Source organism: Eriocheir sinensis, chromosome 8 (genome assembly GCF_024679095.1).
Source record: "Eriocheir sinensis breed Jianghai 21 chromosome 8, ASM2467909v1, whole genome shotgun sequence".
NCBI lineage: Eukaryota > Metazoa > Arthropoda > Malacostraca > Decapoda > Varunidae > Eriocheir > Eriocheir sinensis.
Window position 1 is genome coordinate 8,756,726 of NC_066516.1, and position 25,365 is coordinate 8,782,090.

The 25,365-nt window shown below is 40.4% G+C and overlaps 1 protein-coding gene across 1 annotated transcript in view; it reads left to right on the top strand.

Annotated features, from left to right (window-relative positions):
* The window catches only part of LOC126995458 (uncharacterized), a 122,233-nt gene that overhangs the window by 72,264 nt on the left and 24,604 nt on the right, over window positions 1–25,365 (top strand). Inside the window, exons 2-3 of the mRNA XM_050855014.1 lie at window positions 15,182–15,286; window positions 16,155–16,358. Of these exons, the coding sequence (XP_050710971.1) occupies window positions 15,182–15,286; window positions 16,155–16,358 (309 nt within the window). The remainder of the gene's footprint in view (window positions 1–15,181; window positions 15,287–16,154; window positions 16,359–25,365) is intronic.

A 25,365-nucleotide genomic window follows, 5' to 3' on the forward strand; every position in this document is an offset into this window, starting at 1 on the left:
GGACGAAATCAGGGAAAGAATTAAGTTAACCATAAGATGAAGTAGAGGGGGTGAAGAGATATGAAGAACTTAGGAGTGTGTGGAAGAAAGGGATTCATAAGAGGTACGAGAAAAAGATGAGTTTACTAAGAGGGAAAAACATACAGGGAGAGGAAGGTGTGAAGGGTGAGAAATGAGATAAGAAAATGTTCAGAAGCAATGACTTTTGAGAGATATAAATACAAATACAGGGAAAACAAAGAGCATGTGAACACTCAGAGTAAAGGTGAAGATCCAAGCTCGAGGAAACATGTGATACGTGTGAAATTAATGAGAAAGAAATAGGGGAGGAAGGGAACAAATCGAGAGAGTTAGTGGAAGAGAGAAAAGGGAAAAAAAATTATAAGAAGAAAGAAGCGAAGAAATGAAAGAAAGAGAGAAAGAGAGTAAGAGAGTAAATGAACGAAAGGGATAAAAAAGCAAGGAAAAGAAATGAAGAAGCACTAAAATAAAGAGAGGAAGAGGAAGTGGAAGAGAGAAAAAGATAACCAAACTAAGTAGAAATTATGGAGGAAGAAATAACAAAAATAAATAGAGGAAGAGGAAGTGGAAGAGAGAAAAGGGTAACCAAACTAAGTAGAAATTATGGAGGAAGAAATAACAAAAATAAAGAGAGGAAGAGGAAGTGGAAGAGAGAAAAAGGTAACCAAATTAAGTAGAAATTATGGAGGAAGAAATAACAAAAATAGAGAGAGGAAGAGGAAGTGGAAGAGAGAAAAAGATAACCAAACTAATTAGAAATTATGGAGGAAGAAATAACAAAAATAAAGAGAGGGAGAGGAAGTGGAAGAGAGAAAAAGATAGCCAAACTAAGTAGAAATTATGGAGGAAGAAATAACAAAAATAGAGGAAGAGGAAGTGGAAGAGAGAAAAGGGGTAACCAAACTAAGTAGAAATTATGAAGGAAGAAATAACAAAAATAAAGAGAGGAAGAGGAAGTGGAAGAGAGAACAAGGTAACCAAAGTAAGAAGAAATTACGAAGGAAGAAATAACAAAACAAAGAGAGAAAAAGTAAGTGGAAGAGAGAACAACGAAACCGAAGCAAAAATAAACAAATGGAAAAAAGGAAAGGAACACAAAAAAAAGAATAAGTGGGAGAGAAAACAAGAGACCTACCCAAGAATCTCCCGCAACACACTAATCAAATACCACGATAATTATCTCACCGGGGAGGTCTCGCGCTAGCCAAGACGAGGAGAGAAAGAGAGGAAGGAAGTGGGAGAGGAAGAGAAAAAAAAGACGATTTAGAGGGACAGGGAAATCATAGGAGGGAGGGAGATCGAGAGAGAGGGAGAGAGAGAGCGATAAATATATAATGTCTTCTTGGCACGCTTATAAATCCTTCCTTTCATTTAGTAGCTTTAAGTGTCTCTATCTTAAGAACATACACAAAGACTAAGAAATAAGATAATGCCTCAAGTATTAGCTGAAGCGTCTCGTCCTCAGAAAACAAGATATATGCTTCTTATTTCACGCTTCTTGTCCCTTGCTTCATCATCTCGTTCCTCTTATTTCTCCTCCTGGTTGTCATTTCTTTCCTTCTCTCTCTCCTTACTCTGTTCCTCTTTTCCCCTTAATCTCTCTTTCTCGTTCCCTTCTATCCGTTTCCCTCTCTTTCTGTCCCATCATCTTCACTTCTCTTCCCCTTTTCTCTCTATTTCCTTTCCTATCCTCCCTTCTTTCCTCCCTCGTGATCCTTCTTCTCCCTCTTTCTCTCCTTCTCCTGTCCCTTCACACCAGTCGTTCCTCCCTTCCTCCCTATTTTCTTCTCTCTCCCTTCTTCTCCTCACTCTTTCCCTCCCTCTCTCCTCCTGTCCCTTCACACCCTTCTTTCTTCCCTTCCTCCCTATATTCTCTTCTGTCCCTTCTTCTCCTCTATCTTTCCTTCCCTCTTTCCTCCTGTTCCTTCATCCTTCTGTCACTCTCTCCTATTCCTTCTTCCCTCCGTCCCTCTTTCCTCCTATTCCTGCACACTTCCCTCCCTCTCTCCTTATGTCCCTTCACTTTCACCTCCCTCACACTTTTCCTCTTTTTCCCTTGTCCCTCCTTCCTCCCTCCCTCCCTCCCCGTTTTCCTTTCTCCCTCGTGGCCTTGTCGGGACGAAAAACAGTCGCCAGCATGGTCATTAATATGTAATCTTTCCCAGAAATTTGTTTCAAATAGGAAAGCCTCTCTCTCTCTCTCTCTCTCTCTCTCTCTCTCTCTCTCTCTCTCTCTCTCTCTCTCTCTCTCTCTCTCTCTCGATCAGTGTGCATGTGCAAGCTAGTTAGTCTGCCTGTAAGAGGAGAATTTGATCAACCTCTCAACCTCCATAATTACTAACTAAACCTAACCTCAAAAATCAAAATCTAACCTAAATCTAACCTAACCTACTAACCTAACCAAACCTAACCCTAAACCTGCCTTAAAAACCTAAATCGAACCTAGCCTATTAATATATATGTAACCTAATCTATCAATGTAAATCTATTCTAACTTACCCTAATAATACAAACCTAACCTAAATCTAATCTAACCTAACCTAATCTATTAATTCAAACCTCATTTTTTTCTACAACACTACATTCTACATCAGGGTTTCTCAACCTTTTTTCGGCAGTGGCTCTCTCCAAGGTAATTTAAGTTCTCGTGGCCCCCCTGAAGTTACAACATCTTGCGAAGTAGATATAGTAATGATCGTTGTTAGGATCAGTCTTCCTGAGCCCTAACGCGTCCAATACTGGTACCACTACGTACACGAGCATGCTCTGACAGTCTGACTCAATTCTTTACCGCTGCCTTATGTTAACGTGTAAGCAGGAAAAAGATATACTGCGTAAAAAAAAAAGGCAGCAACCCTGAATCCAGTGTTGCCAGCTCATGGGAAGTGAATGTTGCCCAGGATTACAGCAAAAAGACGCTGAAGTCGCTAAATGAAGCAGTAGAACAGCTGATAAGAAAACATCATAAAACAAATATGAAAATATTAAACTCATATGAGTAACGCAAACTTATAGGAAGTTCTGTGGCCCCCTGTGGCCCCTATCTTCCTAATTTTGTTCTATGGCCCCTGAAAATTTCTCATGGCCCCAAGGGGGGCCATATGGCCCATGGTGAGAAACCCTGTTTTACATCAACTTCTAGCTGCCTTATTATGAGCTTTTATCCTTCATCAGTGTTTCCTCCATTCCTCGTCCGTCACGCCGCCATCCCTCCCTCCCTCCCATAGCTGCTTCGTGTCCCTGGGCAAGGACGACCGACATTCCTGACCGCACGCGAAAACCAGGTCGTTCCTCTCCCTCTATTTTTGCAGCCTTTGTATCCTCTTCCTTCCGTCAATCAATCGCACCAGGAGGGAGTTTTTCTGTCATTCCTCTGCCCTCCTCCTCCTCCTCCTCGTTTCACGCCTCGTCAGTGCTCAGGTATTACTCCGTGTCACTTGATTATTTAGATAAGCTGAGAGAGAGAGAGAGAGAGAGAGAGAGAGAGAGAGAGAGAGAGAGAGAGAGAGAGAGAGAGAGAGAGAGAGATTACGAAAGTACTGTCCTGTTACCATATAAGAGCCGAGTTCATTGTCAGTCCTCCGCGAGTTCGAATAGGAGGCATCACCGGGGAGCCACGTGGATGCTACAAACAAATCAACCAGGATGTAACGAGATCACATGATGTAAGGCCCGAACCCGGATGCAACACGTAGACTCTAATCATGACAGGTATCAACAGCTTTTAATTCCTCATATGGCAAACGTCTTTGAATATTTATAACCCATATGATCGTATGTAGGCGCAGCATCCGTGTTTTTTTAATCATTACTGAATACTGTCATAAAATCATATCCGCCTTAGAAACAACTCGCGTATCTGCTTGGCCTGACAACACCACCAAGCAATAGAGGTTTTCCTAGTGAAATTATACACTTGACATAATGGAGAAGTCATGCACCAGAATAACAAGTGAAAATTCATATTGCATATCGTTTAGTTATTTACCAAGACCGAAAGAAATATATGGAATGGGAGGAAAATATGTATACGAGTGTAACTAAGGAGTATGTGAAACTGAGAGGCACTGTACAGGTTTCTTGGTGATGATGATGAAAGGGAAACAATACAAAAAATATAATGTTCCTAAAGAAAAATAAAAGGAAAATCAAAACAGAACAGAAATAATGGACCAATACCAATCATCACCAGAGTTACATTTTTACTTCTTGTTACGTCCACATCGTCACAAGAGGTATCACTATGGTAAGGAAGGAAGGAATGGGGAGAAGGAAGAAGGGAGTGAGTGGCGAGGACAAGGGAAGAATGGAGTGAGGAGGAGAAAAAGACAATGGAGAGGCGAAGGAATTGAAGTAGGGAGAGAAGGAAGGGATGGTGAAGGAAAGGGAAGAAAGGGAATGGGAAGGGAGGGAGCGTAGAGGAGGACAAGGAAAGAGGGGAGTTAGGGAGTGGGGAGGAGAGGGAAGGGAATGGGACGGGAGGGAGCGTAGAGGAGGACAAGGAAAGAGGGGAGTTAGGGAGTGGGGAGGAGAGGGAAGGGAATAGGTAGGAGAGGGAAGGGGATGCAGCTGCCTTCCTAATCTCTTTCCCTTGCATCAATATTTGAAGGCGGCCCAAACAGTGTACGCACGAAGGGAAAACCCGTCCGCAGTGCTATGGGCGGAATGCCGTGTTATGCTTCCGATGAGTAAGGAGTGTGAGTGAACGTGTGTGTGCGAATACCTGCCCTGTCCCACCTCTGTATGTTTACCTGTGTTTAGATGTGCATACCTTTCTCTTAATCTATTTTCTTCTTCCTTTTTTTGGTTTGTTTTTTGGGTTGCTTGACTTAGTTGGTTGCATTCTTTTACTTGGTTGCATTCTTAAGTACTTTTTTTTTTCCTTGGTTGCTTGCCGTCTCACCAGTGTATGTGTGTTTTTCTCTTTCTTTCCTTTTGTTTTTGGTTGTTTCTTGACTTCGTTTTTCCTTATTGACTACTTTTGTACCTCTGTCTTTCTTGAGTGATGTGATAGTTTTGCACACCATTCGCTTTGTCAGTTGTGTTCCTTTCCTTTTTTTCTGGTTCTTTTTTTCTCTCTCTCTTTCTCTGTCGTCTGCATTCTTAACTACTTTCGCCTCTCTGATTGCTGTTTAGTGTTGCACGCCATCCGCTTTGCCTGCTTTTCCCGCTTCTATTTTGGGGGGTTGGTTGCTTGAGTTCGTTTTTATCTGTTATTTGCAGTCTCTAAGTACTGTTTTTTTCGTCTTTCTTGACTGTTTAGGTGCCTTCAGCGTTGACTTCTTGTTACTTTCTTTCTCTTTATTGGTTGATTTGTATTTTCTAATTCAGTGGTGGCTTGACTTTTATCCTATTTTCGTCCTCTAGTGGACTGCTTAGATTTTTTTTCCTCGATGACAGTTTGCTTCTTTTTTAGTGGAAGGGGGAGGGGGACTGTTTTTATTTTTTATTTATTTTTTGAGTAGTTTTTTTCCCTCTTGACTGTTCTCTAGATGACTGGTTTCTATTTTCTTGCTTGATGACTGTTTGCTTCGTCTGGTATTTTTTTTCCCTTGATGATTGATTTCTGTAGCATTTTTTTTCCTTGTTCGCTGTTTGTTTTAGCTTCCACTCAGTTTCCTTACTCAACGTGTTTAGAAGCTTCATTTTTTTTCCTACTTTGCTGACCGTCTTAACTTTTTATCTTTTTTTAATTCTTTTACAGACTGTTTGGTAGCTTTTATTTCCCTCTTATAAACTATTTGCATAACTCTTTTTTCCCTTTCACTGTTAACTCGAATTATCCATCTATCTATCTATCTATCTATATATCTACCTATCTATCTATCTATCTATCTATCTATCTATCCATCTCTCTAATGCATGCATCTTCGTCCTTCTTCATCCTTCCTACTCTCGTTCACTTCATTGTTTTTCGTTCCTCTCCCAGACGTCCCTTGCACCACCTCTTCTTCCCCTCGCTTCCCTTCCCTTCCCCTCGGTGTCACTCTCCTCCTCTTCCTCTCTTTTACTTATTGATCGCCTTATTAATTTTCGTGATCGGTTGGTGGTATTTTTCTCCTTTTACTCTTTTTTTTTACGAGGGGGAAGGGGAGAGGGTCTGATTCACAGCTTCGTCTCATGCTGCAAAGTTTTCCTCCTATAAGTTTTCTTCGTCTTTTCCACGATGTGTTTACCCTTCTTAGATTTACTCGTTGGAAAATAATTTATCTTGTTTCGTTCTTCACTGTATATATATTTTTTCCTACTTATGATTCTCAGAAAATATTTGCTTACGTCAATCGAATTATCCACCTATCTATCTATCTATCTATCCATCTACCTAGGGCATGCATCTTCGTCCCTCTTCACCCTTCCTACTCTCGTTCACTTCATTGTTGTTTTTTTTTCGTATCTCTCCCAGACAACCCATCCACTGTTACTACCACCACTACCTTTGCTGACATTATCTCTCTTAAACTATCTATCTATCTATCTATCTATCTATCCATCTACCTAGGGCATGCATCTTCGTCCCTCTTCACCCTTCCTACTCTCGTTCACTTCATTGTTTTTTTCGTATCTCTCCCAGACAACCCATCCACTGTTACTTCCACCACTACCCTTGCTGACATTATATCTCTCAAACTATCTATCTATCTATCTATCTATCTATCCATCTCTCTAGTGCATGCATCTTCGTCCCTCTACACCCTTCCTACTCTCCTGCATTTCATTGTTTTTTTCGTATCTCTCCCAGACAACCCTTCCACTGTTACTACCACCACTATCTTTGATGACATTATCTCTCTCTCTAACTATCTATCTATCTATCTATCCATCTCTCTAGTGCATGCATCTTCGTCCCTCTTCACCCTTCCTACTCTAGTTCACTTCATTGTTTTCCGGTCCACTCCCAGACTACCCTTGCACTACATTCCCTCCCCTTTCCTTCCCTTCTCCTCGGTGTCACTATCCTCCTTCTAAGAACAAAAGCGAAGTACCTTCCTCCCTCCCCTCACCCGTACCCCTCACCCAGTAGCTGTCCCCTCACTCCCTACTCTCTCTCCTCTTGCTTACACACCCTCCTCACAAATGCTACTACTCCTTGCATACCACGCTTCTCCTCCTCCTCTTCCTCCTTTTCCTCTTCCGGTTTCATCCTCCTCCACTCTCCTCCACCCAGACTCCCTATTACCACAACAACGCATCTACCCCCTGGAGAGCTTCTCCTTCCCCCCTTCTTTCTTCACCCCCTTCCCCTTCCCCTCCTCTCCCCCTTCACCTCCCCTTCCGGATCCTGCTCTGCCCCACCCAAAGATCATTTCCGGATTGCTGAAACGTTTACACTCTGGTCCTACATAAAAAACTTGGGGAATGTTGGGGATGCAGAGGTTGGGGATGGTAGCTAGGGAGGGGGCATTGAGGATGTTTACAGAGGTGCCAATGACTCTGTGTAGGGGGGGAGGGGGGGTAGCATCGGCGCTCGGATTCTGACCCCTTTCCCGCCCCCTCCTCAGCTCGTCCTCCCCCCCCCTTCTGCCTCTTTACATCATCTCCGCGCGTGCCAAGTACTACACACACAGAAGGGGCGGTCCTGCATGGCCTTCATGGCATGCTTTGTTTTCTTATTGTCGCAAGCATTTTTATATTATATTATTATTATTAATATTATTATTATCATTATTATCATTATTATTATCAATATTATTATTATTATTATTATTATTATTATTATTATTATTATTATTATTATTATCATTATTATTATTATTATTATTATTACACTTGTGTTATTTTCTTTTTGCTTTTATAGTTATTCTTATCAGTGTTGTGCTTTGATGTTGCCTTTCGTTGCAAAAAAACAGCAACAATAACAATAAGAAAAAGATATTGTTATGATAATAATACTGATAATATTATTGTTATACTGACATTATTATTATTATTATTGATATCATTATTGATAATATTATTATCATATTAATGATAATTAATAATACTAATATTAACAATGATAATTAGTAATAACTAATAATGAATATAATTATAGTAATAAATATAATAATGATAAAATGATTTTGCTGCCCTTTAATTGCAACTCATTTTAACAGCTACATTTATCGTAAAAAAAAGGTATTTATAGTTTTTAACAAGAATAACCACGTTTTTTTAATGCATTACTGCAAAAGTAAGAACAGCGGTAACACCAACACCATCATCGCCACCAACAACAACAACAACAATGACAACCTGCAAAACTTTCGTGTACAGGTGTGAGCCACCGCCACCAATGTCTACGTTCGCAGCGATGATAACAACAGATACGTGACTTGCAAGATCATCCTCACATCCTTGACAGCTGCCCGCATTTAAATAACTAGGGCTAACAAGAAATAATGGAACAACAAATAAAAACGATGACTACAAAAATAATCCCATCACAACTAAGGCAACCAATAACAAAAAACAGCAGCAACAACAGCAGTAAAACAACACCGCACGCACCACCAACAACAACTCAAACACCAACAACATCAACAAAAACCGCAACAACAGCAATCGCGTGCCTGGGACAATGGCCTAAGTATTTTTCATCCCATTGTGTGACAGCGGGGCATTGTCGCACCTGCCGCTGGGTGTCATTACCTGCCCGTGTCACCTGGACTCTCACCTCGCTGCTGCCTCACTGCCCTACTGACTCGCTGCCTCACTTCCTCGCTGACTGACTGACTGACTGACTGACTGACAGACACACATAAAAAAAAATCTACATCTGCCTTTTTTCATTTTTTTTCACGAAGATTTGAACACATGTTTGTTTGCTTCTTTGTCCATTTATTTGTATGTTTGTGTGTTTGTTTATTTATTTTTATTTATGTATTTATCATTTTTTTTTTTGTGTGTGTGTGTGTGTGTGCGGACGTGGGTTCGAGACACGGGTGAGTAGCCAGAACTGGAGGCTGACATCAGAACACACGCCCTCGCATCCCCCACTCCAGAACCTGCCACCCCCTCACCTTCTCCTCCCACTCCACCACCATGCCTCTCCCCTTCCCCTTTCCCTTCCCCTTCTGCCTTACTTTCATGCACAACGTAAAACAACTCATATACGTGCGAACTTCATTAAGGCTGACATAAGAATACGTGGTGCCTCTCCATGCTCCGTCTGCTTGTTATCATTCCTCCCGTTCTCCTTCAACCTATCCTCCCCTCCCTCCGGCCCTTCACTTATTAACTTTCATGCGAGGCCTACCGTCAGTACAACACGTGCGACTAATAAGAGGTATAACTTAATTTAGGCTGACATCAGAATACGCACCCCAACATTATCCTTCTGCTTGTTTTCATTCTTCCCGTGTCACCTCCGTGTCCTCTTCCTCTCCCCCTTCCCCCTGTCCTCCACTTTCTCCTGATTTACTTTCATGTGGAGGCACACCGCATGTATAACCACATTCGTAAGGACATCGATCTACAACATGCCAGGGATAGATACTTTGATGTCTTGATTTCCCCTCATGTATTATTACATCATCACGTGCAACTCACTCAACTGTTCTGTTCATTTTATTTTTACGGCTGATTGATGAATGGATATCCTTGGGGAAACCTGGGGAACGTAAGCTGTGGTAACGCGGATGTCACAGTGGCCCTGTGTCGCGGGGTAATGGGTAGAACGTCCCACTACAGGCTCAAGGGCAAATGCGACGGATATGAGCACCGAGGCCACGTGCAGCTATAGTGTATGAAGCCACGCCCAGCTATATAGCGTACCTTAAGTTTTATATTGTGTCTACAACGACTATCCTATTCACCATTTCTACTTACTTTAGTCCATCATATTTAACTACAATCGCAGACATCACCATTGCCATTCCTACAATAAGACATACAACAGACCTTCACTGGTAACAAGATTCTCTCTCTCTCTCTCTCTCTCTCTCTCTCTCTCTCTCTCTCTCTCTCTCTCTCTCTCTCTCTCTCATCATGCAACACGCCCATAAATCCCTTCGCCACATACTATACAATTAATCACCACCTTCCTCACCTCACCCACCGCCTTCACCCGCTCCGCCCCCGCCCACCTGTCACCCACCGCCTACATATCCACAGCAACACCAGCAGCACTCCCCCGCGGTTTGCCGTGTGCCAGATACCTCGGCCCTGGCACTCACGCCCAAGGTTCCGGGAAGGTTGGACGAGGAGGAGAAGGAGGGGGAGGGGGACGAGGAGGGGGATGGTTATGGTGATGGTTGATGAAGAAACAAAAGCCAAATAGGGTACAGGAAAGGTCTGTTAATGATATGACTCAGTTCTTGCAAGGAAGTAATTTTCTACGCAATGCTAATCCCCGCGCTGCATTACCTTGAACCTGTCCCACTTTTGTTTTTACCTTGCACGTGAAAACCAACCAACCAACCCGGCCGGGATGGCAACGTGCGCAATGACGTGGCCGTGACGTCAACCGCTGCGTCATGGATTCCCCAACTCTCACTCTCTGCACTCCCCGCCTCCACCCGAGAGGCGCTGGTGCCACGTCTCCACTGCCAGCGCAAGGCCGAGAGGCGCGCGACGGGGTGCCGCTGGTGGCGGTGGCGGTGGTGGTGAGGCCTTTTACGGGAACACCTCAACTCGTTTTCTGTAGCCGGTTTCGCGCGTAACACAGTTTATAGAAGCATCTCAGCGTTTTTCTTTTTATTTCAAGCTTTTATTCGTGCACACAAAAAATATATATTACCTTGAGCTATGTGATAATTTTGATGAGGTTGATGATAAAAATATAATAAGAACAAGAATAATATAAGCAATTACAACTAAACTAAAACTAAGGAAATGCGCATACTCACCTTTGAGGGCGTAACGGATACAAAAACCACAACAGTAATAATAAAATTAACTTACACACACACACACACACACACACACACACACACACACACACACCTGTCAGCCATCATCCTCTCATCACCTGTCCTCGCCACATGCAATTACCACTCATCACTTCCACAATCATAACAATAATCTTCCCTTGCTCTTTAATGTTTGTTTCTCTTCTCTTCTTCTTCTTCCCCACAACTTCCATCATTACCACCAACAACACCAACAAAAACGCCAACACAAACAAGAACAGCTATACAAACACAAGTAACACGATGAAACTAAATAAGAGACATGACTAACGCATCAAATCGTTTGCCTCACATTCGGGCGGACGATAACGAACAAATGAGTCAGAGAGCGAGAGAGAGACGAGGGCGTGAGGCTGTGACGTTCCCCATCACCCTCTGAGTCACTACTTGTGACGCTGAAGGAGGAGGGGGAGGAGGAGGAGGGAGAAGAGGAAAAGGTAGTGGTGGTGGGAAAGAATATGAAGTAAGAGAGGATATGGAAAGAGGAGCAGGAACAGGAGGAGGATAAGAGGAGGATGGAAGTGAGAAACAGAGTTAAGAAACTGGAAGAGGAGGACGTGGAGGAGAGAGAGGAGGTGGGAGGGAGAGGGAAGGAAGAGAGAAATAGGAACAAGAGGAGGGATAGAGGGAAGAGAGAGGGTAGGAGAAAGGGAAGAGAGAGAGAGGCGAGAGGAGGGAGAGGGAGGGCTAGAGAGAGAGGGGGGGTGAAATGCATCGTGCAGTGTTGTGAGTAACCTGAGTGGGCGGGAGGAGGACGGGAGGGGCGGTGAGTAGCCAGGTTTTATTTGTCGTCTCGTCATCGCACGCACCACCTCCTCCTCCTCCTCCTCCTTCTCACTGAATCACCGTTTATGAATTCTTCACCCAATGCTTTTATTCGCCATTTTCCTCCACCTCCTCCTCTTCCTCCTCCTCTTACTCCACACCTACTCCCCAATTAGCCAATCCACCAATCTCATAGCTGTTTTCTTTAAGGTGGATTATTTAACTGAGCATTTTCTATTCGAACAAACTAAACGAAGCGAATAAAACTGGGGGAGTAAAGCGAGCAATGGGAGGGTATGTATTCGTGCTTTTCACCAATCAACATCTACCAGCTCTTACCTGGGCTTATAGGTTGAGTTTTGATTAATTTAATACGAAGAAACTGAATAGAATGAATAAATCTGAATGAATGAAACGGAATGGATAAACAGCAACGATTGAAATAGACCGAATAAAACGAAATGAATAAAACAAAACGGAAACATAAACGAAGTGAATAAAACAAAACCGAAAAAAAAAAATTAAAAAAAACGAAATGATTAAAGCAAAACGAAAAAAAGAAATGAATAAAACAAAACCTAAAAAAAACGAGATGAAAAAAACAAAACCTTAGAATAAGAAATGAATAAAACAAAACCTTAGAATAAGAAGTGAATAAAACAAAACCGAAAAAAACTAAATTAATAAAAGAAAACCGAGGAAAACAAAATGAATAAAACAAAACCGAAAAAAACGAATGAAGCAAAACCAAAAAAAACGAAATGAATAAAACAAAGCCGAAAAAAACGAAATGAATAACACAAAACCGAAAAAAAAACAAATGAATAAAACAAAACCGAAAAAAACGAAATTAATAAAATAAAACCGAGAAAAAAAATGAAATGAATAAATCAAAACCGAAAAAACGAAATGAATAAAACAAAACCGCAAAAACGAAATGAATAAAACAAAAAAAATAATAAAACAAAACCGAAAAAATGAAATGAATAAAAAAAATGAATAAAACAAAACCGAAACAAACGAAATGAATAAAACACAACCGAAAAAAAAAGAAATAAAAAAAAACAAAACCGAAAAAATCGAAATGAATAAAACAAAAAAAATAATAAAACAAAACCGAAAAAAACGAAGTAAATAAAACAAAACCGAAAAAACGAAATGAATAAAACAAAAAGAATGAATAAAACAAAACCGAAAAAAAACGAAATGAATAAAACCAAACCAAAAATAAATAAATAAAACAAAAAAAAAACGAAATGAATAAAACAAAACCAAAAATACGAAATGAACAAAACAAAACCGAAAAAAAAGAATAAAACAACACAAAAAAACGATATGAATGAGACAAACCGAAAAAAAACGAAATGAATAAAACAAAAACAAAAAGACGAAACGAATAAAAAAACGAAATGAATAAAACAAAACAAAAAAACGAAATGAATAAAACCAAACCGAAAATAAACGAAATGAATAAAACAAAACCAATAAAAACAAGTAAATAAAACAAAACCGAATAAAAACACGAAATGAATAAAACAAAACCGAGAATTAAAACGAAATGAATAAAACAAAACCAAAAAAATGAAATGAGTAAGAAAAAACGAAAAAAAACACGAAATAAATAAACAAAACCGAGAATTAAAACGAAATGAATAAAACAAAACCAAAAAAACGAAATGAATAAGAAAAAACGAAAAAAACACGAAATGAATAGAACAAAACCGAGAATTAAAACGAAATGAATAAGAAAAAACGAAAAAAACACGAAATGAATAAAACAAAACCGAAAAGACTAAATGAATAAAACAAAACCGAAAAAAAACGAAATGAATAAAACAAACCGAGAAAACGAAATTAATAAAAAACACGAAATGAATAAAACAAAACCAAAAAAAAACGAAATGAATAAGAAAAAACGAAAAAAACACGAAATGAATAAAACAAAACCGAAAAAACTAAATGAATAAAACAAAACCGAAAAAAAAACGAAATGAATAAAACAAACCGAGAAAACGAAATTAATAAAAAAAACGAAATGAATAAAACAAACCGAGAAAACGAAATTAATAAAAAAAACGAAATGAATAAAACAAACCGAGAAAACGAAATTAATAAAAAAAACGAAATGAATAAAACAAAACCCCCAAAAAAACAAATAAATAAAACAAAACCCCAAAAAAACAAATAAATAAAACAAAACCCAAAAAATAAAACGAAATGACTAAAACAAACCTCCCCAAAAAAATAAATGAATAAAACAAAACCTAAAAAAACGACGAAATTAATAAAACAAAACCGAAAAAAACGAAATGAATAAAACAAAACCGAAAAAAAACAAATGAATAAAACAAAACCGAAAAAAAACAAATGAATAAAACAAAACCGAAATAAAACGAAATGAATAAAACAAAACCGAGAAAAAAAAACGAAATGAATAAAACAAAACCGAAAAAAACGAAATGAATAAAACAAAACAAAAAAATAGGAAAACAAAACCGAGAAATAAAACAAAATTAATAAAACACAACCGAAGAAAAAACAAATGAATAAAACTAAACCAAAAAAAAAGAAAATAAAACAAAACCGAAGAAAAAACGAAATGAACAAATCCGAAAAATACGAAATCAATAAAGCAAACCGAATGAAAAGGAACAAATAAAGCGAGCAATGAGTGTGGGTATGCATGTTGTTTTCAGTGTGTTTACGGTGGTCGTCGTGTTCACAGTAATGCCCTCAGGTGAGCCATGCATATCAGAGTGCCGGCGGGTGAAGTGAGCGATCTGTTAGGCTCAAGATTGTCATGTGTTCAGTGTCACGATAAACAGTACGGAGACTCTTCTTATATACTTCACCCTTATGATACTTTACAATAATGAAGTCATGACGGTCTATATACTATTAACTTTTTGCTATTTACTATCAACTATTTACTTTTTATTATTTATTATTTACAATTTACTTTTTACTATTAATATTTACTTTTGATTTACTATTTACTATTTACTATTTTCTGTTTATTATTTACTATTTACTATTTACTATTTTATGTTTATTATTTACTTTTTACTGTTTACTATTATTTTTTATTTACTATTTACTATTGAAAGTCCTGACAGTCTTCCTTCCTTTTGATATACTGTTTGAACACATCATAATTGAGAGGCTATATCCAAAACCAGCCTATTATTATGTATGTTATCTTGGCTGGACCTTTTTTTTATTTTATCAAAAAACGTATTTGTAATTTCCTGGCAAATATTCAGCAATAATATAAAACAATCCACATCATTCCATTTACAGAAACAATTAATACAACTTCTTCATCCCTCAGCCTTCAAACACATGGTACATAATTCACGCCATTAACAACTCATATGCACCTATTCCTACACGTATAAGAACCAAAATTATCATGACAGACTCCTCCCCTCCTCTCTCGCAACATGCCAACTCAACAAGATGTCTCCGTTCTCCCGCCCAAACTCATAACTATCGCTTGTTCACAGATCCGCGCGTGTGGGAGTCGGAGGACATCAGCGCGTGGCTCAAGTGGATCATGAAGGAGTTCAACCTGAGGAAAGAGGTGGATCGCAAGGTGCTACCGGACACAGGTAAGAGGGGGGGAGGGGGGAAGGTGTGTGGGGGTCACTTTACACACGGTCTTCATGGGGCGGCCGTCACCTGTCCCCGTGCCTTCAGCTGAGGTACGTGCGGCATGAACTAACAACAATAATTATAATAGAAATAACAATAATAATAAAAATAATAATAATAATAATAACAATAATAATAATAATAATAATAATAATAATAATAATAATAATAATAATAATAATAATAATAATAATAACAACAACAATACTACTGATATTATGATACTAGGAAAAATTCTAATCAACCGTTACCACATATCCGGCAGTAGTCTCCTACAGCGAAGGATTATCTACTCGCTTACCACGGAATTGCGCAATGAATAGAATCACCACATAGATACGAGGGTAGTCACTGTCTCCGTGTTTTAAATTATGTCATCACCAGAAATGGCTCAAGAGATCAGAACTCTATCTTTAAACAGCTGTATGCCCTTATCGGTCTGGATTAATATTTTTGGAACCCGTCCCTTTTGATACTTCACTCATAATCCAAACCAGTCCATTTGAGCCATTATTTTATACATTCTCGTTTGCATCAACGAATAAAAATACTTCCAGTCTCTTGCACGACTTCAGCACCTCACCAATAGCCGGGTAAACTATAAGTGAACTCACAATTTCCAAGGGCGACTGACAGGGTGCCCTATTCTTATACTTTTCCTATTTCTCCCCACGAGGCGCCTGTCATCTACAAAGTAAGGTTGCGAAATAGGAATCAGAGGAAGCATCTAAACCCATTTTCTCAACGCAGTGTTATTATTATTGCTGTCCTTTAAGTATCGAGCTACCTATCTTTCTATATCTCTGACGGGTCGCCTTCTTGCAGGTCGTGAGATGTGTCGGCTTTCTCGGCGTCGTCTGCAGCGGTTAGTTGGGCGGCGCGTTGGTCGGGTCTTGGCGGAGCACCTCGACATTTGCCTCCAGCGGTTCGGCAAGCGACACCCGACATCCCCAGACCCCAACGCAGACCCTTCAACGACCCTCCCCTCCGATGAGTCTTCCGAGGAGGAGGAAGAAGAGGACGACGATGGTAAGTAGTACGAGGGAGATATATTACTGAAGGCAGCGGTGAGTCATGGTGGAGTTATGGTGGGATTGTGACGGGGTGCGAAGGGATACAGTGAGTTATAGCGGAGTAGAAGAGTTATAGTGGTATCGTGATGGGTTGTGATGTAGTTGTAGTGAGGAGTAAGGGGTTATGATGGAGCGCGAAGGGTGGAAGAGTGGTTATGGAGAGTTGTATTGAGCTTTGAGTGTTGTGGAGACTTGTGGGACTCGTGGAAAATTATGGGGAGATGTGATACGCTATGGGGGTTGTGGGTACTTGAAATTTTGGGGACTTGGAGATCTAAGGACTTGTGGAGGTTGTGGTAAGAAGCTTTTAGGTGTTGTGGGGGTTCGCAGACGTTCTGGGGACTTCTGGGAGTTGTGTCAGGTCACTTGATAGCTTTTTGAAGGCCAGGTTTCTGAGGCTACTGACAGCAATCTCTACTCTGTTCCCTCCTACTATCTCTATCCTAAATTTCAATCCAAAGCTGGATGTTGCGCCTACGTGCGCAACGACATCACTTGCTCTCGTGCCCACGACCTTGACTCTTCTGAATTTTCCACCATCCGGTTAAGACTTCACTGTCATTCTATTACTAAATACATCTGTGCTGTTTATCTCTCACCTAACTCTACCAACTATGTAAAATTCTTTGACTATTTGAATTCTAAAGTGGAGCACATCTTGACCCTCTCCTTCGCTGAAATCTCCATCCTAGGAGATTTCAATGTTCACCACCAGCTTTGGCTTTCATCCTCTTTCACTGACCATCCTGGTGAACAAGCCTACAACTTTGCTATCCTCAACGACCTAGAGCAGTTGGTCCAGCACCCTACACGTATTCCTGACCGTCTTGGAGATCGGCCCAACATTCTAGACCTCTTCCTTACCTCAAACCCTTCTGCTTATTCTGTCAAACTGTTCTCTCCGTTGGGCTCCTCCGATCACAATCTTATTTCTGCATCCTGTCCTATCGCTCCTGTACATCCTCTGGACCCACCGAAGAGGCGATGCTTCTGGCATTTTGCTTCAGCTCGGTGGGACGACTTGAGGATGTACTTTTCCGATTTCCCGTGGAATGATTATTGCTTCCAGGATAGAGACCCCTCTGTGTGTGCTCAGCGCATCACAGAGGTGATTGTCTCTGGAATGGAGGCATACATTCCTCGTTCTTTCTCTACTCCTCACGCTAAAAAGCCTTGGTTTAATCACGCTTGTTCTCGTGCTGTCAATGATAGAGAGGTAGCTCACAAAAGATACCAGAGCCTTCAAACTAATGCTAATTATGAACTTTACATTTCTGCCCGAAATCGTGCCAAATCTATTCTCAGACTAACCAAAAATTCTTTCATTAATAGAAAATGTCAAAACCTTGCTTTCTCTAACTCTTCCCGTGACTTCTGGCATCTAGCTAAAAAACATCTCCTCCAACTTCACTTCTTCATCTTTCCCTCCACTCCTCAGTCCTGACGGCAACACTGCCGTCTCATCTATCTCTAAGGCTGATCTCTTCTCTCAAACTTTTTCTAAAAACTCCACTCTAGACGATTCTGGGCATATTCCTCCTACTCATCCCCCCCTCTGACTCCTTTATGCCTGTTATAAAGATTCTTCAAAATGATGTTTTCTATGCCCTCTCTGGCCTCAATCCTCAGAAGGCTTATGGACCTGATGGAGTGCCTCCTATTGTCCTTAAAAACTGTGCCTCCGTGCTGTCACCCTGCCTGGTCAAACTCTTTCGCCTCTGCCTGTCAACATCTACCTTTCCTTCTTGCTGGAAGTATGCCTTCACACAGCCTGTACCTAAGAAGGGTGACCGCTCCAATCCCTCAAACTACCGTCCTATTGCTTTACTTTCTTGTCTATCTAAAGCTTTTGAATCAATCCTTAACCGTAAGATTCAAAAGCACATTTCCACTTCTGACATTCTATCAGATCGCAAGTATAGTTTACGCAAGGGTCGTTCTACTTGTTATCTCCTAGCCTTCTTATCTGACTATTGGTCATCGTATCTTAGCCGTTTCGGTGAAACTTTGCTATTGCGCTGGACATATCAAAAGCTTTTGATAGGGTCTGGCACAAATCTTGCTTTCTAAACTACCCTCCTACGGTTTCTATCCTTCTCTCTGTACCTTTATCTCCAGTTTCCTTTCTGACCGTTCTATTTCTGCCGTGGTAGACGGTCACTGTTCTTCCTAAATCTATTAACAGTGGTGTCCCACAGGGTTCTGTCCTATCTCCCACTCTTTTCTGTTGTTCATTGATGATCTTCTTTCCAAAACGAACTGTCCTATCCATTCCTACGCCGATGATTCCACTCTGCATTATTCAACTTCTTTTAATAGAAGACCCACCCTTCAGGAACTTAACGACTCAAGGCTGGAGGCTGCAGAACGCTTAGCCTCAGACCTTACTATTATTTCCGATTGGGGCAAGAAGAACCTGGTGACCTTCAACGCCTCAAACACACAGTTTCTCCACCTATCCACTCGACACAATCTTCCAAACAACTACCCACTATTCTTTGACAACACCCAGCTATCACCTTCCTCAACACTAAACATCCTCGGTCTATCCTTAACTCAAAATCTCAACTGGAAACTTCATATCTCATCTCTTACTAAATCAGCTTCCTCGAGGCTGGGCGTTCTGTACCGTCTCCGCCAGTTCTTCTCCCCTGCACAGTTGCTGTCCATATACAGGGCCTTGTCCGCCCTCGTATGGAGTATGCATCTCATGTGTGGGGGCTCCACTCACAGCTCTTCTGGACAGAGTGGAGGCAAAGGCTCTTCGTCTCATCAGCTCTCCTCCTCATACTGATAGTCTTCTACCTCTTAAATTCCGCCGCAATGTTGCCTCTCTTTCTATCTTCTATCGATATTTCCACGCTGACTGCTCTTCTGAACTTGCTAACTGCATGCCTCCCCCCCTCCCGCGGCCCCGCTGCACTCGACTTTCTACTCATGCTCATCCCTATACTGTCCAAACCCCTTATGCAAGAGTTAACCAGCATCTTCACTCTTTCATCCCTCACGCTGGTAAACTCTGGAACAATCTTCCTTCATCTGTATTTCCTCCTGCCTACGACTTGAACTCTTTCAAGAGGAGGGTATCAGGACACCTCTCCTCCCGAAACTGACTTATCTTTCGGCCACCTCTTTGGATTCTTTTTAGGAGCAGCTAGTAGCGGGCTTTTTTTATTAATTTTTACTTTTTTGTGCCCTTGAGCTGTCTCCTTTGCTGTAAAAAAAAAAAAAAAAAAAAAAAACTACGATATTTGAAGTGACTACAAAAGAATGCGTTGCCTGAGATTGTCTTTTAAAGTAACCCCTCACTGTGAGAGTCTTTCTTTCTCTTCCTCTTCCTCCTCCTCCTCCTCCTCCCCTCCACTACCGTAGAAAACGGACCAGTGCAATTTTCAGTGTCAAAAAGTAACCTTCAAAAAAGTTGTTTAAGGAAGGTTTCCTTGTTAGCTATTTTACGCTTTATTGTTGTTGTAATTATTATTATTATTATTATTATTATTATTATTATTATTATTATTATTATTATTATTATTATTGCAACTGTGAACTACTTTCTATTAACATCTCTAGATAATTAATTTTGTAAGCCCAATAAGGGGGGGGAGAGAGAGAGAGAGAGAGAGAGAGAGAGAGAGAGAGAGAGAGAGAGAGAGAGAGAGAGAGAGAGAGAGAGAGAGAGACCACTATTTGAGAGAGAGAGAGAGAGAGAGAGAGAGAGAGAGAGAGAGAGAGAGAGAGAGAGAGAGAGAGAGAGAGAGAGAGAGAGAGAGAGAGAGAGAGAGAGAGAGAGAGAGAGAGAGAGAGAGAGAGAGAGAGAGAGAGAGAGAGAGAATAATTGGTACTTATAATGATAAAAATAAATATTAGTAGTGATTAAAATAATTATATTAATCATAATCATAATAATCATAATAATCATAATAATAATAATAATAATAATAATAATAATAATAATAATAATAATAATAATAATAATAATAATGCATGTTATGAAAATAATAATAATGAGAATATTGCCGGACTATTTTTAAAGCAGTATTTTTTACCAACAAGAAAGAAAAACAATATTCAGAAACAACTGATAACATAATCTACTACTATTACATAATGTCTTTAGCTGATAAACACTATAAATAAAATAAATAAGCAAAAAGAAGGAGGTGGACGAATATATCCACACAGACGTAAGGAAGCGGACAGGCAGACTGACAGACAAATATGGACAGAAGAAAACAGCCAACAAAGAGACATGACGCGGACGTTGAAAAACGCCAACAAACTTAAAACTAAACATGCAAACATTTACCAGGAAGGCGTGGAAAGCTGAACAGAAAATGCTAATGGTATAAAACAGCAATTCATAATAAGAACGAACAGGTGATAAAACGAGACAGATGGACAGACAGACAGACAAATACAGACAAGCATACAGACAGGCAAAATAATACAAAATAATACAAAAATCTTAACGCGAAAGGAAATAATCTTCATGTGCCTTTCTTATTTTCCTCCTCCTATAATTTACTTCCCGTCATCTTGCTTCCAGTATTTTCTTTCTTCCTCCTTCCTTCCTTCCTCCCTTCCTTCCTCTCCTCCCTCCCCTGAGTGTCTTCCATCCATAATCACTCTTGACCATTAATTGTTTCTCCCTCCCCATTTACCTCCTCCCCTCCCTCCCTCCCTCCCTCCACTAAACAATGCTCCTCTTCCTTATCTCCTTTCCTCTTCCATTTCCAATTTCCTACGCGCCTCTATCACACATTTTTCTTGTCTGCTGCTGCTTCTCTCTCTCTCTCTCTCTCTCTCTCTCTCTCTCATTTTTCCCTTTTCTTTCAATTACTCTTTACTTGTAGAATACTGCCATTATATCAATAATATAAACTTATCACATTACTATTATTATTATTATTATTATTATTATTATTATTATTATAACAATAACTATCGTTAATTTCATAACTATAAATTTTACCATTATTTTTGTTATTCGTATTGTTCTTCACATTCTTACTATCAACATTATTACAAGATAAATTCGACATTCGCTTTTCATACTGCGTGTGTCAGGAATACATTAGGCAGGTATGATGTACCCTTAAGAGTTCATTCTCTTGAGGAAAAATAAAATTCCAGGTAATATAAAAATCCTTGACAATTATAAAGACAAAAATTATTGTAGGTTTGAGGAGAGTAAACAATGATTGACAAGTATCATCTCTACTCTCCCTTCTCCTCCTCCTCCTACTCATCTTCCTCCAGTTCTTACTATTCTTCTTTCCTCCTTTCGTTTCCACTAATGTAACCGGTGCTAATATAATCTAAATAATATTTTTTTTAATAATTATGATACCAATTTTATTTATTTATTTACCGTACTATTAACATTATTACCATCATCACTATAGGCATCTCTACTATTCATACAAATAACAAAACTAATTATACATTTTTGTGTGTGCTTATTCTCTCTCTCTCTCTCTCTCTCTCTCTCTCTCTCTCTCTCTCTCTCTCTCTCTCTCTCTCTCTCTCTCTCTCTCTCTCTCTCACACACACATACAACCAGTACCACTACCATCACCTCCTTCACCCTAACAACCCTTCTCCCCCCTCTCTTTCCTCACCCCCCCTAGCCTCCAGCCTCCAGGATTCAGGGAGGGAGTGGTGATAGGGCGTCAGGGGGTGCGGGGCCTTGCGGGGGGGGGGGTGGGAGTAGGGGAAGGGAGTGAGGCGTGGAAGTGGCAAAGTTTCAATGAGGTGTTTATCGCTTAATGGGCCCAGATGGTAATCCTGCCGTGGATACACTTTTTGGCCCTCAGCGAGACCCTCTCCCGCCATGCCGTTCCCGACACACACACACACACACACACACACACACACACACACACACACACGAGGACTTATATTGCATGTTTTTATTTTTCACATCTCCAGCTTGTTTTATCTGCATGGAAAAATCGTCAACATGCATATCAGTTTCCATCGATGATTCGCATGGATTATTTATAGGTTTCAAAAAATAGATAAAAAACGGACCCTTAATTTAAACCCCAATCGCCATTACACTGTATATAAGTAATACAGATAGTACCCATTAACATGATTTGCCAGACAGTAAGTAGTGGTTGAATAAACAGACAGATAGGAAGAAAGAGACAGAGATTGATAAATACAGACAGATAGATGATGTAACAGGCTTTAGAAAGATGAGCAGAGGGTTTGGTAATGAAGTAACGCAGAAACATTCAAGTACAATCAGCCAGTGAGGAACTATGTACAGCTTATAATAGAAGACCTAAAGTGCTGACGATGAATATACAGAAAACTAAAGTTGAGTAATCATCCCATACTTAATGAAGTGTAGGGTGAACGCATGGAGAAGGAAAAGGCTAATGAAAAAGTGGGGAGACTTGCAGATAATAATAAGAACAGATTTAAGCAAATTACACAAAAAGTCGTACACGAATAGAAGAGAGGAGGAAGAGAAGGATAAGAAACATAATCAGGAACAGGCTAGAAAGCAGGAAAAGGAGGAGAAACATAAGCAGGAGCACAGAGTTTAAGGGGAAGCGAGGTGGAGGAGCAGGAAGAGATAGGTAGGTGATCAGTAGGCGTCTCTGGGGCCGCATGAGCCTTTGTAGCAGACAGAGAGAGGCACTTAGCAGGTGTTCGTTGATTGGATCACCTCACCTGTGCATCGAGAAGGGAGATACAGGTAGACGTATTGATACGAGCGCACACACAGACACACAAACTCATTTACCTCCCCCCCACTATCTTCCCCTACACACACACACACACACACACACTCTCTCTCTCTCTCTCTCTCTCTCTCTCTCTCTCTCTCTCTCTCTCTCATAATCACAATCTAATACATACACAATAAAAAGAGAGGCAAACACACACACACACACACACACACACACACACACACACACACACACACACACACACACAGATGCAAGAAAGACAGAAAAAGTAGAATAACAAACAGAAAGCAAGTGAGAAAATAGCACACAACAGGAAATCATAAACAAATAAAAAAAGTAACTGAAACAAACTGTAGAATACATATTACAGATAACAAATTCGGATAACAGAAAGGGTGAAAAGGGAAGAAAGGGTAACAAGGAGGCAATAGAGGTGACCATAGAAAGCGTAAAAAGAGGGAGGGGAGAAAAGGTAACGAGGAAACATAAGACAATTTTGAGACAGATGAAAACGAGAGAGAGAGAGAGAGAGAGAGAGAGAGAGAGAGAGAGAGAGAGAGAGAGAGAGAGAGAGAGAGAGAGAGAGAGAGAGAGAGAGAGAGAGAGAGAGAGAGAGAGAGAGAGAGAGAGAGAGAGAGAGAGAGAGAGAGAGAGAGAGAGAGAGAGAGAGAGAGGGTGAAAAAGGGGAGGGAAAAAGGTAACTAGGACTCATAAGTACCTGAAGGGAGATGAAGGTGAGGTGAGAGAAGCAGACTGGCAGGAAGGAGCACAGTGAATTTTGAAAGATGAAGAAGAGAGACAGAGAGAGAGTGAGAGGGTGAAAAGGGGGAGGAAAAAAGGTTACTAGGACTCATAAGAACTTGAAGGGAGATGAAGTGAAGTGAGGTGAGAGACAGGCAGGCAGAAAGGAGCACAGTGAATTTTGAGATATGAAGAAAAGAGACAGAGAGAGAGTGAGAGGGTGAAAAGGGGAAGGAAAAAAGGTTACTAGGACGCATAAGAACTTGGAAGGAGATGAAGTGAAGTGAGGTGAGAGACAGGCAGGCAGGAAGGAGCACAGCATAGGGCAGAAAGAAGAAGTGGGGTGAAAAAGTTGATGGAGATAAATGACGTAACGAAAAGTGCGGGAGGAAGAAGGGAACGCACGATTTGGACCCACCGCCATTGTTGTGCGATAATTAACGACACAAACACGATGATGAGTCACTAATAGCAACAATTTTCATACCGCTTTTGACAATCAGCTTACTTATCTGCCAATCAATCTATTAATAAAACGCTTTGCAGGTTAGTATGTGTCGAGTTAGAGGAAGGAGGTTGTGTGTGTAGGGGGAAGGGGTTTTGTGTGTGTGTGTATGTGTGTGTGTGTGTGTGTGTGTGTGTTTCAGAGTATAGAATCGGGAAAGAAGAGCAAGTGTAGTCTACAAGAAAAAAAAAATAACGACTAAGAAAAAAAAGGAAAATACACGAAATCAAGAAGAAAAAAGACAATGAAAAGGGAAAAAAACGCAAAATCAAAAAAAACATCCAGAGAGAAAAACAAAACAATATATCAATCAAAAACAAAAAAGAACACAGAAGTAAAAAAAAGAAAAAATAACAGAGGGGAAGCTAAGTGATAAGGTAATCATTTAACGAGGAGGAAGGGATTGAGGGATGAAGGGAAGGGAAGGGAGGAGGAGGAGGAGGAGGAGGATGGTGGGGGAGGAAGGGAGTGATAAGAAGGGGGGGAAAGAAAAAGGGGACGAGGAGAGTAGGAAAGTCGTAAGGAGGGAAGAAGAGATGAGAATAGGGGATGACAGAAGGAAAATGGGAAATAGAATAGCGAGAAGGGAGGAAACGAGAAGAAAGACAGATGGGAAGTGAAGAAAGAGAACAAGAAGAGATGGAAAAACAGTACAAGTAGAGAAATAAGGGAGAAGGAAAAGGAAAAAAAGAATTGATGAAGAGACAATACTAAAGGAGGAAAGAAGAAAGGCAAGGAGAAGAAAACAAAGGAGACAAGGCTGAGAAAGAGAAGAACGAGGAAGAGGAAAAATGAGAAAAAAGAGGAGACAGACGAAGAGCAAGCAGGTATGGAATGAAAGCAATAAAGAAAGGAAAGAAGAAACGGAGGAAAGACAAGGAGGCAAGAGAGGGATGGAAAGAAGCATGAGGGGAGGGTAAAGGGATAGAGCAGGAAAGAAGAGTAAGAAAGAGGGCAAGAAGGGATGGAGAGACAGCAAGAAGGGAGGGAAGGAGAGAGGAAGGGAGGGA